At 35.5% G+C, this 17,318-nt stretch overlaps 1 protein-coding gene and 1 pseudogene across 1 annotated transcript; one reads left to right on the top strand and one right to left on the bottom strand.

Moving 5' to 3' along the window:
• Positions 1 to 4,174: 4,174 nt before the first annotated feature.
• Positions 4,175 to 7,052, bottom strand: LOC113344612 (annotated as a pseudogene).
• Positions 7,053 to 12,161: 5,109 nt separating this feature from the next.
• LOC113344658 (L-type lectin-domain containing receptor kinase IV.1-like) lies at positions 12,162 to 14,506 on the top strand. Its single transcript, XM_026588582.1, has one exon. It carries the CDS (start codon positions 12,328 to 12,330, stop codon positions 14,443 to 14,445), a length of 2,118 nt encoding a protein of 705 aa, XP_026444367.1. The 5' UTR covers positions 12,162 to 12,327; the 3' UTR covers positions 14,446 to 14,506.
• Positions 14,507 to 17,318: the final 2,812 nt, after the last annotated feature.

Below are 17,318 nucleotides of genomic sequence, written 5' to 3'. Positions count from 1 at the left end.
CGTCGTGATCACAATTTGAAGAAAAAAAATAAAACCCTTAAACAACCATTCAACTTCGTGAACTGGATAGAAGTGAGTCAACGGCAGAAGAAGATGATCCAGTATAAACTTTATCTACAGAACCAGGATAAGACATTGTAAAATCTCCACAACTCTTCCCATGTGTCACCACAACATTGGTAGCAAGATTACTATCTCCAATTTCAAGGGTATTTCATCTTGTGGCAATGGTGCATCTTTTCCAAGGACTGAACCACTTATCTCATGGTTGGTCTAGCCTTTGGGTCATTATGTGAACAAAGCAATTATATTCTGGCCCCCCAATTCAACGGTGTTTTTTAGATGGTCTCATGTCTATTGGGTCCTTTCAAAAATCACTTTTTACATTGGACCATAATTATTTAAAAATACTAAAACATCTAAAGTACCCTATTTCTCTCTTATTTTCTTTCCTCCTCACGTGAATCATTTTTCTGGTTTTCTCCCTCTTCTTTATTTTCACTACTAATTTCTCTCTTCTCTTAACGTTAATTGATAAAACTTCAAAAATTAAATATCTTTCAAAATATAAGTAAAAAATTAATAAATTTTATATATTCGTAAATCCCTCGACGATAGTTTTCCAATGAGTACCATTGTCATTATGTTTCAGAGCTTTTAATTTTTTTCGGTATACTAGTACAGTAGAAACTCTTTAAATTAATACTCGCTAAATTAATTATCTCTTTAAAATAATAACATTTGATGATCCCGACTAGGCTTGCACAAGCTAAAATTTAACTCGCTAAATTAATAGATTTCTCTGGTCCCATGGCTATTAATTTAAAGAGTTTCTACTGTAGTTCATATTCGAGAATGAACACTATTTTATAACATGGTAGTTCATTCTAGTTCCAGCAGGTCATTTCGTAGAATGAACTCGTATACACTAGCAATTTATTTTGTAGAATAAACTCATAGTAATTGTTCAATTTGAAGAATGAAGTCGCAATGGTAGTTCATTATTATAGTTCATATTGAAGAATGAACTCGTGATAAATGTTCTTAATTTCGAATGAACTCATAATAGTTGTTCATATTGTAGGATTGATAATTCATGTTGTAAATGAACTCGTAATAGTAGTTAAGAATGGTAGTTCATATTGTAGAATGAACTCGTAATAGTTGTTCATTATGGTAGTTCATTTCATAAAATGAACTCTTAAACGGTAGTTCATATTGTAGAATGAACCCGTGATAGGTGTTCATGTTGTAGAATGAACTCGTAATAATAGTTCATTATACCAGTTCATTTTGTATAATGAAGTCGTATGATAGTTCATTTTGTAGAATGACCTCGTATATTACTTAATCCAAAGAGTTCACTTTTTGGAATGAACTAACTAGCATGACAACATTAAAGTAGTTGTTTTTGTAGAATGAACTCGTATAATAGTTCATTAAAGTAGTTCATTTTATAGAATGAACTCGTATGATAATTCATATTATAGCTAAAAAATAAGACAAAAATTAAACGCTCTGAAACATAGTGATAATGGTACTCGTTGGAAAGCTATCGTCGACGGCTTTCGGAATATATAAAATTTATCATTTTTGGACATATGGTTCAAAAGATATTTAAAATTTTATTTATGTATTTTTATTAAGAGAGAGAAAAAAGAATATTTGTACCACTAATAAATCCGGAATTCTGAGCTACTTCCATATTCGACCATATAGAAGGAGATATTTTTGGCTAGGAGAAAAGGGTATTTTTGGGCAAAGTAAAATAATTACTGACTCATTCTAGAAATCGACCGAGTTAGCGAGTCGACAATGTGTAAACAATGTATCCTGATGGGCGATGGCATTATACAAAAAACTAAATGATCTAAAATCAAATAAAAATTGCTCTGGTTAATTAATCAATCAGACACTGCCATTGGTTCAGGGCGTTCGATTCATGTACCAACAGAGTCAACAGACTGAGTGAGTATAAATTTAACTAACCGAAGTTGACCATCACAAACAGCTTGACCAGAATTGTTGCCCAAAGGGTGGAAGACGAACTTAGTACCCAAATACAAAGATGTAAAAAAATTAACGACCCAATAACTCACATAAAATCGGAAATGAGATATTATAACTTAAAAGACTTGCAATAGAATTACAAATTTCCAGAGATTTAAGAAATTTCGTTGTCAGAACTAAAATGTTAATCTAACCTAACTCCAAACATGTATTGTTTGTATTTTCATCATCCCTTGACAACGGTTTTATTTATAGTTTACTCCAGTATCCCAAACAAATTAGAGATGCCCTAACTGATCCTTGTTCCTACATCCTATATAAAGCTTGACCCTCATATTTATATATTATGTCCTGGGATGGATCTAGACTAGAGATTATTAAATATATCATCAACTAAGCAAGACTTGGTATTATTCATTCATTTTGCAACTTCACGAGCAATGCACCATTTTTCAACATGGAATAGACGACCACAACAAGTCCAGTTCGAGTGTGTTGATTACAAGAATGTACATTTTTGGTCGATACACAAATTTTTGATTAAAAAAGCAAGTTTTAATTGAAGTTACGTAGCAACAACGATGATTTTATTCATTACAGTAGGATGCATCACAACAGTTCAACTTGTTGAACCGGACTGAAGTGAGTCAGTGGCAGGATAAGACAACAGTTCAACTTCTTGAATCGTGTACACTATCTATCTACACAACCAGGGAAAAACCTTCGCAACTCTCACCACGCGTCTCTACAGTACTGGTGGCGACATTACTATCTCCAATTTCCGGGGCCCACATCTCATCCTGCGGCAGTGGTGCATCCTATCGCTCGGCGTGGCGTGTCAAAATTAGCTCCTCACCTGATTTAGCCATTTTGGTTAAGCAGATATATATATATAGTGTTTTTTTTTTTTTCGAATGAAAAAGGTTGTATTAATTTTAAAGATAATAGAACCTAGACAAAGCCGGGATTATAAAAAAAATATAAAAGAAATAAAATTATATATATATCAAAAATGCCGGCAGTGACACAAGACTGCAGGCTTACAAGCAATGAGACAAAATCCATTTGAATGAGATATCTTATCAGACACCATTTGATCAGTTTATTGTAGATATTCTCTGTCTTTTTTTATCTGTCCTAATCTTTTTTGGTCTGTTTTTCTATCTGTCCGTAACTTTTGTTTATATACATATTTATTTTTTTAAATTATTAAATATATTTTTTATTTTTTATAATCATAAAATCATATAAACTTAATTCAAAATCTTAAATGTTATCACCATATATAAGAAAAAAATCTATTCAATAATCTTTGTATTAATCGTCATTATTTTTTTAAATAAAAACATCTAAGTATAGTTATAAAATTTCTAATAAAACTATTCAATTTATAATTTTTAATAAACTTATTTTAATTTTGGTAATAACATATCATAACATTAACTAGGACTAGTTAAGCGATAGTCATAACATTTTATAGGATTTTTTTAATATTTTAACAAAATCAATTAAGACTATTAATTAATGACGAAGGGAGTATTAACTTTTAGTTTATAGTTACCAAATTTTCAACTCACAGTTTTACAACAACGTATATAAATAGGATGCTACAAATTTCCCAACAATATCAATGGAAGTCTTAAATTATCAGTAATAAAAGAGACAAATATAATTTCAAAAATAAACATGCTAAATTTAGCAAACTTAAAAACAAAACTATAAATTCCACACAAGGATTTTGTAAAAATTTTAGTCAAAACTAAAATATTGTAAAACAATAATCCATGCAGTTGTCATTTGTACTTTTTATCCCCCACTAACAAAGGTTTTAATATTTTGTTTACTCAAATATCTTGTAGCTATATAATTGAAGCTTGCCAGAGACCTAGAGATAAAAAGCAGATCATCAACAAAGCAAGACAAAGTACTATTCATTCCTTTTACCGCTTCATGATTGTTGCACTATTTTCCAACATGGAATAAACGAGACCAGTTCGGATATGGTGATACTTACAAAAACTTACATTTTGGACCTACACAGAAATTGTGGATTAAAAAAACATACGGGTTTTCATTTTGGATCTCCATGGAAATTACGACCACTTATCAGATTTTGGGGTGACATTTATCGTCATGATCACAATTCGAGAGAAAAAAAAAACGTTCAGCTTCTTGAACCGGACAGAAGTGAGTCAACGGCAGAAGAAGATGACCCAGTGTACACTTTATCAACAGAACCAGGATAAGACATGGCAAAATCTTCACAACTCTCCCCATGTGTCATCATAACACTGGTTGCAAGATTACTATCTCCAATTTCAAGGGCCAGCATTTCATCTTGTGGCAATGGTGCATCTTTCTCCAAGTACTGAACCACTTGTCTCATGGTTGGTCTAAACTTTGGGTCATTATGTGAACATAACAATCCCAATTTCAATACCAATTCCATCTCTTCAATCTCATATTCATTCTTCAGATTTGGATCACTTGTCTCTAAAATCCCACCTTTACTCCAACAAGAATAAACCCAATCAACTAAGATAACACCTTCTTCTTCTGTTTCTGATTTTTGTAACTCTATAGGTCTCCTGCCACAACCAACCTCAAGTAAGAATGCTCCGAAACCGAAAACGTCAGTGCTCGTTGTCGCTTTTCCGGTTCTAGTTAGTTCAGGAGCTATGTAACCCAATGTTCCGACCACATTTGTTGTTTACGGATTGGTTCCACAGTCGTACAATCTTGCCAGACCAAAATCGCCTACTTTTGCATTCATTTCAGCGTCTAATAGAACGTTACTGGCTTTGATATCTCTGTGAATCACAACTTGTTCCCACCCCTCATGGAGATAAAATAGTCCTGAGGCTACACCTTTGATGATTTGAAATCTTTGAGTCCAATTAAGAACTGGCGGTGACGATGAGCAGGAGGCTGAATTTGAAGAACGAAAGATAAACTTGTCTAGACTTCCATTGGGCATGTAATCATAGACCAAAAGGAGTTCCCCTTGACGGCGGCAATAGCCCAGTAGTTGTACTAGATTTCGGTGCCGAAGTTGCCCAATACTTACAATTTCAGCAATGAATTCTCTTATACCTTGTCTTGAATCGTGAGACACTTATTTTCACAGCAATTTGAATTTTAGAAGTAGGTAATACACCTTTGTACACCTTGCCAAAGCAGCCAATACCCAGTAACTCTTTCTCCTTAAACCCTTTGGTGGCAATGTATAAATCTTTGTATAAAAATCTCTGCGTTACATAGTTAAGCTCCCAGTATTCAATCAGCTCAGCGAACTTCCTCTTCCTTCTTATGATGAAACACACACCAAAAACAATTACCAACACGAAAAATGGAACAACTATTGGCAACCCAATTGATAACATTTTTGATTTCTTCTTAGGATCTCGCCTAGGGAGCTTAGGAAGTCTAGAAAGATCAATTGCTTGAGATTCACCGTTTATCTTAAAACTCCATCCTAATATGTAATGAGATGTTAATACTGATCCAGTAGAGGACGAGAAACCAACGTACATGGAGTCATTGAATATAGCCGAAAGATCTTCAGACAACGACAGTAGGGGAATATCTGGCTTAGGTATGTTAATGGGAGCTAATGTTACATTCAGCTGCTTCTTCAAACCATCATATTATATCCAAACTAACATGGGTTCCCCACTGATAAGACTCAAATTTTTAGAATTTCCGTTACTGGTGAAGTACATAGCAGAAGAAAATTTAACAGACTTTAAATCATTGATATCGATGCCAACATGGTTATTATCAATATCAAATTCAGAGTTTTCGGTAGTATCTAGTTCCACAGCAACGACATGGTTCGTTATATTTCCATTTGTGGATTCATTAAAAAGTCCTAGATATTGGCTTGGTAAAGCTCCTGGTAACCCTCTTTGAGGTGCAACCACAAAAGCAATTCCATGACCACTTGAACCACGATATTGTTTTTCCCGGTGACTTTGAACTGTAATCCGTCGGAATAGAAGGCATGACCGGTTCGCTGCTTGGTGTCATTAGTTAGCCTTAACAAACCATTCTCTGTAATATCTGCTACACCATCAAGACTCAAGTTAGGAGCATTTTTAAAACCATTGTAAACAAAGCCAAGGTCAATTATAGAAAAATAGAATGGCAAACTTGAAGAACATGATCAGAAATTGAACAGAATTTTCTACTTCGATCGATGTAGATTAAGGATAGATTGATGAAGTTCAGAGTAAAAAAAATATTCCTTCCACATGTGGTGGAAAGGAAGAAGATGGGAGTCTATGAAAATGACTCGACTGGTGGTAGTCCCTATGTTGTAAAAGGCGTGAAGCGCACTAAGCGATGGGTTGGCGCCTGGTAAAAAAAGGCGTCCAGGCGCCAAATTATACAGCAGTTTGTTTTTTTCTAAATAAAAGGCGCTCGTCTGGGACGCCTTAGGCGCCAAAGGCGCTAGGCTTGGCGCCTCGCCTCGCCTAGCGCCTTTTACAACATAGGGTAGTCCTGCTATTAGTATGACTTTGACAAATTCATAGCACATTCAGAAGAATCAGACTAATGAAATTAATCAATTGATTGTAATGTTTCAACAAAGAACTACATCTTCCTTTGAAATTACTTGATCGCATGTCTGCCTGACCATTGAGGAAGTCCCATATGTTCCTTTTGACATGGTCACATGGACCTACCACAGAGCAAATCTACCCGAATTATAGCCTGCTTTAAGAATAGTTTTTAGAGCTACAGCTTCAATAATTCATCTGTAATTGGGAAAGTGGAAAGAGCTAGGCCACAAGTACCAAAACCATCTGGGTAACTACAACCCGAAATAGTAAGTGGTATCTAAATCAGCCATTGACTGCAAAGTGATACTTCGCCCATCCCTTGATTAAAGTATAAAGAGGCACTTCGAATAAATGAAGGATTATCATAAAGATACAGATAAAAAATTTTTTGGCCACATACAAATAAAAGTTCTCACTCTGTATCTGAGCTGCCTCATCAAATCCTTCAACCTCAGGTTGCACTTTCAGCAGCAACATATAAATCTTTGTATGAAAACCATTGTGTTATGTTATTACGGTCCCCATCTTCAACAGCCTCCTATTTTTGGCCGATAAAAAGCACACTGAAGATCATTAACACCACCAAAACTGATGGGATCTTTGTTTTCATCTTAGTTCCATGTCGAAGAAGCTTAGGATGTTGAGAAAAATATTGGCGGAGTTAGGAGAAGCCCTTGTTGATGTGCAACAACAAAGACCATCCTTTGTCCTCTTAACCTGGGGATATATTCGAACACTATAACAAAGACGAAAGTAGTGAAGCATGATAAGTTTACTCATCAATTGAAATGGAAGAGAACAGAAGGCACTAGCTTGCTCAAAAATCTTTTTGTGCTCGGTTAATCCCAAAACCGCATTGTTTGTTCATGCAAGTTGTGGCATCACGACTCAGATAAGCATACCTAAAGTCATTGATGACAAAACCACCATTCTCTTGTAGGAATAAAATACCGCACACCTATTAGACATGCGAAGTAACGACCATCAGGACTGAGCGAAGACAACAACATACAGTGTATCCAGAATGACGCAGCAGATGACGTCAGCCTAGTCACGAGAAAAGTGTGAAGAGCCATGCGATGTTATAGAGCACGTCCCAAAAGAGTCAATGTAAGCGTGCGTTAATGACGCACACGAGATCCGAAAATAAAGGATTTATTAGCTGTCATCCACAATGTAAAACCCTATATAAGGGACCGGGCGATTTTATATTGGGAGAAATCTTTTTGGAGAGTTTAGACAAGGAACTTAGGAGAGAACTGTTCAAATTAAAGATCTAATGAATGTTACTATGAATTTTATGATGATTACTTGAACTGTTCTACAAATTTCATTAAGGGTGTGGTTGTAGGATTTCCTGCAACTACATTTTGGCGCTAGAAAACAGCTCGGAATGATATACCATGTTGGTGAATCTAATTGAAAAGCAAATCTAAGGTGATTAGTGATTTCTCATTAAACAAAAATTTGTTACCAAAGGAAGATCTTATCTTAAGAAGGAAGGAAGATAACATTGTTAAACCAGCACGAATGGACGAAACGACAAGCAACCTACAACAAATCCGTGAATAGATCCAACAAAAGAACAATTACAAAAACCAAATTGGTGCTAAAACAAGAGAAAATTATGACGGTAGAAAACTTATCTTCCTTGAAGGATTGGAAAAGCAGAAGATTACATTCGCAGCTGAGGAGATACCGGAAGAAAACTTAAGGCACACAGATCCTTTGGTAGTTACAATCTGATTATAACTATGATTCAGTCCATTGCTGATAACCTGCTTCCTTTCATCGACAGCGGCCGTGTATCCTGATTCTGCTAACTGAGCAAACAAACTTTTAACATCATTCAAATAAGATTTCAAGGTCTTATTACCTTTGTTCAAGCCGTGAAGTTGTTTCTTGAGACTCATCCGGTGAGCAAAGGTTTTAGGTGCATACTCCGACTCCAATTTATCCCAGACTTGTTTTGTTGTGTCAAGCCTTGCAACCGTGCTTAAAACTTCAGGTGTTAAAGTTGAATTCAACCATCCAACTATCAGAGAGTCTTGTGATTCGTATGCAGTAAATGCCGGATTTATATCTTCACTTTATGGAAGAGTTCTTGCTGGGTTTTTTCTGGTTCCATCTATGAAACCTGTGAGATCATAACCTTTTAGGATAGTTATAAACTGAGCCTTCAAAGTAAATGATTTGTCTCTGTATGCTTTAAGGTTACGAGATGGTGAATTTGCACTTGACGGAGATTGTTTGTATCATCTACCATTGTTGATAATTAGGGTTTTTTTTTTTTTTTTTTGGTGTTTTATTGCGGAAGGTGGCTTGGATGGCTGATACCAAGTTCAAACAGTGTTTTGGGTAGAATGACTTCCACAGTAAAACATGTGGAGATCGAGTATTATTTATATGGAGAGGTTCTTCTCATCTTGTTACAGATTCGTTACATAAATAAAAACTAACAACAAAATAATAGATAACAAGAAGAACTAGTTGAACGCCTTTATTGTCGTGCAGTTATAGTCTTAGTTGACTAACTAACTGAGCTAGTCTTTAGGACGACTGAGTTGTTGTTGATGCTTAACAATCCTTATATATTTCAATCGATATGATATAAGAAACTTCCATGGTTCATAATTGTGAGAAACCCCAACAAAATTTATGCAAAAAAAAGATTATAAATACTAAATTTTTATGGATTTCGATTCAAAATTGTAGATTAAAACTCGAACACTAGATGTGGAATAAAAAACAATACAGTATGGAAAGAGATAAAAGAAAAAACTGGTATTAGGGAAAGAAGAATTGTTAAGCTAGTGGTGGCGGATTTCTGGATAAAATTGACCAGGAGAAATCGAGAATTGGTTGAATCTGAGAAGAAAGACAAGAAGAAGGAAGAATAAAAAAAAAAAAGAGGAAAATGAGAGTGGAATGCTAAAAGCTTTGATCAAATTGGCAAACATACCTGTTATGGTACACTACGGGCCCATGGGCCTCTTGCACCTGCTTATACAACACTATATCATCGAGTAAGGGCCAGTTTGCAACAGTGCGAACCGAAGGTACCAAATTATTTGGGGTACCAATCCAATGCTGGAGATTCTTTTTTTTTTTATATGGATTTCAGTGTTACCTCCAAGTAAATGGGTAGCCACCGTTAACAGCCATTCCCATTTGAAAGGACGATTGAGAGTTGTTATGGTACACTATAGGCCTATGGGCCTCCTGCACTTGCTTATACAGTGCGAACCAAAAATACCAAATTATTAGGGGGTGTACCAATCCAATGCTGGAGAATTTTTTTTGTATGGATATCAGTGTTACCCCCAGGTAAATGGTTTACCCATTCCAATTTAAAAGGACGATTCAGAGTTGTTATGTGCATCGGCACAGAAATCCATATAACAAAATATGTTGTAGAAGTATCTCAATTTGGAGACAAGAAGAGGAGGAAAATGAGAGTGAAAGGATAAAATCTTTGATCAATATGGTACATTACTGGCATATGGGCCTATAGCACTTGCTAATACAGCAGTTTAATGTTGGGTGAGGGCCAGTTTGCAACAGTGCCAACTCGAGGTACCAAATTGTCTGGGAGTATTCCGATCGAATGCTTGAGAATTTTCTTTTCTTTTCTATATGGATATTGGTGTTATGTAAAACATGCCGGCTTGGCACAAGACAGCCCATGAAGTCACATGCTTAGCGTGCTACATGCTGTGCTGGGATATGTCGAAGATTTAGACATGTTGTGCTGCCGCAATTCTAGAAAAATAATCGTGTTATGCCGTGATGTGATGTGCTAGCTCACTTATTTTATATTTTCCAAAGTAAATATTTGTCCCATATTTTAATTAGTATATGTATTATAAAAGATTTAATCAGCATAAAGAAAATAAAATGTCAAAACCGGCTAAAATAAAAAAAAAAATTGTGAAATATGCATGAAATATGATGTATTGTGTCGTATTTTATGATAATTTGGCGTGATTTTTTCACGTATCGTGTCGTGCCTCGTGTTGTGCCGTGCTGACGTGCCTATTTTTCTGGCACAACACAACACACTAAACTAACGTGTTGTGCCGTACTCTGCTCGAATTTTCACGTGGTAAATGGGTACTCTACCATTAACCGTCATTCCGGATTGAAAAGACAACAGTCGACATTCCGGTTTGAAAAGACCCTAGAAAGTAGTTATGATATTGTGAGTTGTCATGTAATTTTCTAGAAAGTATTATTCGTGTGATATCGTGATTTAGTTCCCCTACTTAAGCAACAAGGGATAACTTAGACGTGTTTTCTGTTATTCTTAGTGTTTGTGAAGGAGAACATGTATGATGTGATTAAACATATCATAGTGTTGAGAATATGATGTAATATTATATATCTGTAGTAATAGTTATTGGAAAAGAAAAATCTAATTGGATTTTTGATTACTTAAAGATTTCTTTTGTGAAACAACTTAAGAAAGATCAAAGGGAACAATATAAGCCATGAATTTTATTTGACCCATTCTATAATCTTTGAATCATAATAAGTGACCACCAAGTGAAATAAAAGTCTTTTTTCTGCCTAAATTTCTTGAAATTCATTGTCTTTCTGTACACATATGGAAAGGTCAGTCAAACGCTTAGGACCGCCAGTTTGACACCTCTAAGTCCTCGCCGGATGATGTTGATAATTTAACATCAAAGGGAATGAATCATCCAGAAATCTTTGACATAGTCACTAGGATTCTTATTTTTGTTCTTTTTGTTCACCCATCTGCTAGTTCTTCATGATGTTTTTATGGAACTCATATTATTTTCAGTTGAGAGTCTTTCATTTGGCAGTGGCCTTAACACTGAAAATTGGCTTAGTATGAATCAGACATATATAGATTTTGATGGGATCTCATGCTCATAATATATGTATGGATGCCTAAAGTATGAGTATCCAAATAAAGAAGAAACGAGCTATCCACCTAAGCACTTTAAACATGGTTGATTACGGAATCTACTAACTTGGCCGATCTTACTGTAGTACAATAGTTAAAGTTTTGGGTAATTTTAGGTGATTATATCAATGACCTTACCTGATTTTGGAACTTTTATAAAAAGAGTTTACAGTTAACTGGATTGACGTCGTGTTGTATTTAGAAATTCAGTCTCTTATTTGAATATGCATATCAGTACGAGATACCTTCTATAAGTTACTTCTTTTACCAACCAAATTAGTACGAGGATTATAGATACGTATATGTTCCTTCCTAACCAAACCATATTTAGTACAACAACAAGATACAGTGCTGAGTGCTGATACATTTACATGTTGAGAGAAAAGTCTAAGCAAATCATTAATTTCCAAAGAAGAAGAATAACATACCTCTCAGCATTGTATAGTTCGACTATTCTGATAACTAAGACGTGCTACTACTTTGGAACCATAGGTACCATGTCCCTACGCTACGCGTTTCTAATGTAAAACTAAAAAAAGATTTAACCTGTTTTTTCCTCATGATAACGTAACGTACGTTGACATCTTAACGCTTATATAAGATTCAACTGTTTTCATTTCATATCATCTCATTCCGTTCTTCTTCTTCTCAATAGCTTTCACTCTGTACGCAAATATTTAGTTATTTCCTCTTCTTGATCAGTTTATTGTAACCTTTTCTCTTTTGGTGTAACCTTCCTTTTATCAAAACAAAAAACACGGTCTATTAGTACAAGTATACGTACACTTCAAAAAAACTTTCAATCCGATCGAATCAATCATGTTGGTTCTCAAGAAGTTTGTTATGGTATTGGGGGTGGTGATGCTATGTATTGTAGCTTCGCCATCATCAGCAGCAGAAGCACAGCGTACTGATCTTGGTTTCCTCTACAACGGCTTCAAAGATGCAGATGCTCATTTTAATTTCGATGATGGCGTAGCGGACATCACATCCAATGGCTTATTGAGGTTAACCAACAACTTCAATAATACGTATCAAATAGGTCATGCTTTCTATTCTCGTCCATTTCGATTCAAGAAGACCATTAAACAAAATTCATCTTCATCTTCCAATACTAGTACTGGTGGTAGCGTTCTTTCTTTCTCTACTACATTTGTCTTCTCTATAATACCGGAAAATCGAGGTTTAAGTGGTCAAGGAATTGCATTTGTTATTGCACCTAAAGGAGAGTTACCAGGAGCAAGAGCAAGCATATACTTAGGGTTATTTAATTCAACAAACAACGGAAGGTTTGAGAACCACGTCCTTGCCGTGGAATTAGATACCATCTTCAATGATGATTTCGATGATATAAATGGTGAACATGTAGGTATCGACATCAATAACCTGAACTCTACTGCAGCGAAATCTTCCGGTTACACAGACAATAACAGAAGGTTTCACAGCATTAGCCTTATAAGTGGGGATCCCATTCAAGTTTGGATAGAATATGATGCGGTTTCGAAGAAGCTTAACGTTACATTAGCTCCAATAACAGTGTCTAAACCTGATACGCCACTGTTGTCTTACGACAGTGATCTTTCAACAGTTATCTTAGAGGAGATGTACGTTGGCTTCTCATCATCGACGAGTTTCGTATTAACATCTCATTACATAATGGGATGGAGTTTTATGATTGATAATGGAACAGCCGCTCCCATCAGTGCTTCTCAACTCCCCGATCTTCCTAAAAGAAAGGCTTCAAAATCATTACTCTTCGGAGTTGAATTGCCAATAATTATCCCAGTTATTTTGCTAACATTTATCATTGGCATCTTAGTCGTCGTGAGGAAAATCAGAAACGAGAAATTTAAAGACGTGGTGGAGGATTGGGAGCTAGATTATGGGAGGCAGAGGTTCTCATATAAAGATCTATGCATTGCCACAAAGGGATTCAAGGAGAAAGAACTTCTTGGCATTGGCGGTTTCGGTCGGGTATACAAAGGTGAGCTACCAACTTCGAAAACTGAAATTGCTGTCAAAAGAGTCTCCCATAATTCAAAACAAGGAGAAAGGGAATTCATAGCAGAGATCATTAGCATTGGTAACCTTCGACACCGAAATTTGGTACAGCTCTTGGGCTATTGCAGGCGGAACAGAGAACTACTTTTGGTGTATGAGTTCATGCCAAATGGAAGCCTAGACAAGTTTATCTTTCGCACTTCGAACTCAACCTCAACATCTCCTGTTCTCAGTTGGAACCAAAGATTTCAAATCATCAAAGGTGTTGCATCTGGATTAATTTATCTGCACGAAGAGTGGGAAAAAGTTGTGATTCATAGAGACATCAAGGCTAGTAATGTTTTATTAGATGGTGAAATGAATGCAAGATTAGGCGATTTCGGTCTTTCAAGATTGTATGATCGCGGAACCAATCCTCGGACGACTAATGTGGTTGGCACTCTGGGTTATATAGCACCGGAAATGATTAAAACCGGAAGAGCAACAACAAGCTCGGACGTTTACTCATTCGGTGCTTTCTTACTCGAAGTTGCATGTGGCAGGAGACCGATAGAGATGCATAAATCCGAGACGGAGGAGGGTGAAGTTCTTGTTGATTGGGTTTTATATTGTTGGAGAAGCGGTAGAATACTACAAACAAGTGACCCAAATCTTATGAATGAATATGTAGAAGAAGAGATGGAATTGGTGTTGAAGATAGGATTGTTATGCTCACGTAATAACCCAAAGGCTAGACCAAGCATGAGACAAGTGATGCAATATTTAGATGGAGATGTGTCGTTTCCTGAAACTGAGTTGTGGCGACTTGATTATGATGACCCTTCCATGTCGTCGAGTTCTGGCGAGCGTCCATCCCATGTCATCGAAATGGTGTCTCTTACAACGAGTAGTCGGTCGACATCAGTTGCAGAGTCGCTCCTTTCTGGTCCAAGGTAGTAATCGATATTTATTAATATTAAAACGAATGTAATTAAGATTGATAACTAATGTAGATAATTGATTTCAATTCCCTTGTAAAACCGTTATCTTCCAAAACAGTTGATGTAACTCTAATTAATTATCATTCTTGTCTTGTTTATAGATAGATCATAATCAATAATTAACGAATGTAGTTGCATAGATTTTTCTACGCTATTTTTCTTTGTGTTGACATTGACCGTGAGAATTCTAGTCAATATAAATTATATAATAGTTCCAAAATGTCAAAGTTATGTGCACATTCATTCCCCCACAATCAACCTTGTCAAGAATACTCAGCCACTAGATTTCTGATCAAAACTTGAAAAATGCATTTTTTTTGCGTATTGAGAACTGATCGACATTGTATTGGGTATTATTACCATTTTCGGAACCGAGCAAAAAAAAAAAAGAAGACACTGTATTGGGTAACTCGGGTATGCTAGCAATGAAGATTGAACAAGAACATCCTTTCTTGCGGGGTTGCAGTGATTGCAGCATCTATGATTCTATGTACATAATACATTTTTTCTTATTTTCTTGTTTTGAAGGAAGTGAAGAAACATTGCGTTATTGATTTTTCTTATATTGTTTTTTTCGAAAATACAAAGCATGAAATTTCTTTGATTGATGCAGTCTTTGATTTGGAAATAAGATAGACAGAGAGATATTAGGTCTTTTTCAGTTTAGAACCATAGGAGCTAACCATGGGAGCAGCGCTCTGGAATAATATTGTTACGTGGCATGTTTGCGGCCCTCTGGTGTTTACTTGTTGCTAAGAATCCGTCGTACTTCAAAACCCTAGAATTAGTCAAATCTACCACAGTGCCTGTCCATCGTTGCAAAGTGAAAATAATCAGAGTAAAAAAGAAGTGGAAACAAATGGAGGAATGGGTACGTAAATGAAGCCAACTGCACTAGGCAGCATATTTCATGTGTCTATTAATTTCATTGTCCCACCAAAGTTCGTTGGATATATCAATGCATACAACTAGAAATGCTAATGACTTACATTTTATTGACTCAATGTTGAAAAAAGAATGCTTTTTACAATTGCTCTATAACATTTTGATTATTCTGGGTTTGCCGCTTTGCCTTTGCCTGATTCTTATCTGTGTACAGATGGATACAATAAGAAACAATTCATGGCTTTTTCTTTTTTGTGTTCTACTTTTTGGTTTTGTAATTTGTGATAAACCCCATCTCACAACTGCTACGGAGGATACAATCTCTTTAGGTGATTCTTTATCTGGCGATCAAACCAGAGCCGATCCTGTGTGTATTAGGACCCTGTGCGAACTTAATCGTAGGGCCTTCTTACGTTCAATTTTTTTTTCTCCACGACAATTTCGAATAACAATAAAATGAAACTAAGACGATTAATATATATATATATATAGCATTACAATAAACATAACAAGTTCTTTACCGTTATAAGCATTGCTTTCATACATATTGTCTAGTTCAACACAAAAAAGGGTTCAAAAAGAGATTGTCGACTTGTTTTTCTAGTATTTACCGTCCGTATCTTTGTAAATGATTTCAAGTTCTCCCATCTGTGAACTATTTTTAAACAGCTTACAACAGAAGCAAAATACTTTATCTAGTTCTTTTGAATACACAAGCCATTTTTCTGTCATATTCTTCACCATTAGGTAAAATTCTTGTAAAACAAGTTGAAGAGAAGTATCTTGATCGTTTATCCTTGGGACCTTTCTTTATATTTGGGTCTCTAAGAGGGCCTTTTTCCACTAAAAGATCTCTAGATTTTGTGTCAAGACTATCCCAGTATCTAGGATCATATATATCCACATGTACTTGAGGGGGAGAAAGTGGAGGTTCACATTCAATATCATCTCTACATATATCTTCCCTATCAGAAACATTTTCATTTTCGTTGACAACTATGTTAGGAACTTCTTCATGAACATTCTGAGTGAGTTCCAAATCATTGCCTATTTCATCACGGTCCAAATTGGGAACAACATTTTCATTTTCAGTTAGATTTGGAACTATTGTAGGTGGAAGCTTAACAACAAATCTATCCAATGTCCTCTTTGTGACTCCTTAAAGGCTAGATCTTTTTTCTGTTTTATGCGCTTATCATGACCAGGAGTTTCTTTTCTTAAACTCTTAACCATATTTCAAATAGCAGCAAGTAATGATTTTAATTATTTATTACCCGATTATAGCCGTAAGCAAAATCAAATAAAAGCAGCAGCAATCATAACTCAAGCCATTAACACCTTAGCTTACTGTAAAAAAAAAAAGGAAAAACAATTACAAGTTAGAACATTAAGCAATCCTCCAAATTTCAAGTAGCAAAATCCCCCAAATTTCAATTTCAAAATCAACACTAACCCAAATTAAAAATACAACAACAACCCAATTTTCCTAGATCATCTGTGACATATAAGAAGTAAAAATTTAGTTTTATTAGACAAATCAAAACCCTAAATTGAAAAATTAACCTAAAATTGGATAGTTTACTTACATTAAACATGAAGATTTGCTCCCTTTTTTCCATACTAGTAGTCTAGTATAATCACGATTATACCTTAGCTCTTCTATGAGTAAATTTGAGGATTTATGTAAATTCTTGTCAAACAGTATAGATGGGCAATGGACTAGTTAGGACGAAGGGGAAACTGGAAAGAAAGAGAATGTGATAAGGTGATTTTTGCGTCTGTGTTAGAAGAGTAAAGTGTGAGAGTGATATGGGGCTTGGTTATTGGGCTTAAATAAAATCTGAAATAGAGCTAATATGTTTTTGTGCCAAAACATTTGTATTAACTTATGGGGAGGGGGGGCATTTGTTTTCTAGATAAAAGGCCTTGGCCAGAGTCGGGCCC

The sequence above is a fragment of the Papaver somniferum genome, unplaced genomic scaffold, assembly GCF_003573695.1.
Source record: "Papaver somniferum cultivar HN1 unplaced genomic scaffold, ASM357369v1 unplaced-scaffold_79, whole genome shotgun sequence".
NCBI lineage: Eukaryota > Viridiplantae > Streptophyta > Magnoliopsida > Ranunculales > Papaveraceae > Papaver > Papaver somniferum.
This window is presented reverse-complemented; position numbering and strand designations above follow the sequence as displayed.

Excerpts from the sequence above, each read along its gene's own strand:
- LOC113344658 (XM_026588582.1), top strand. The coding sequence starts at position 12,328 with ATGTTGGTTCTCAAGAAGTTTGTTATGGTATTGGGGGTGGTGATGCTA.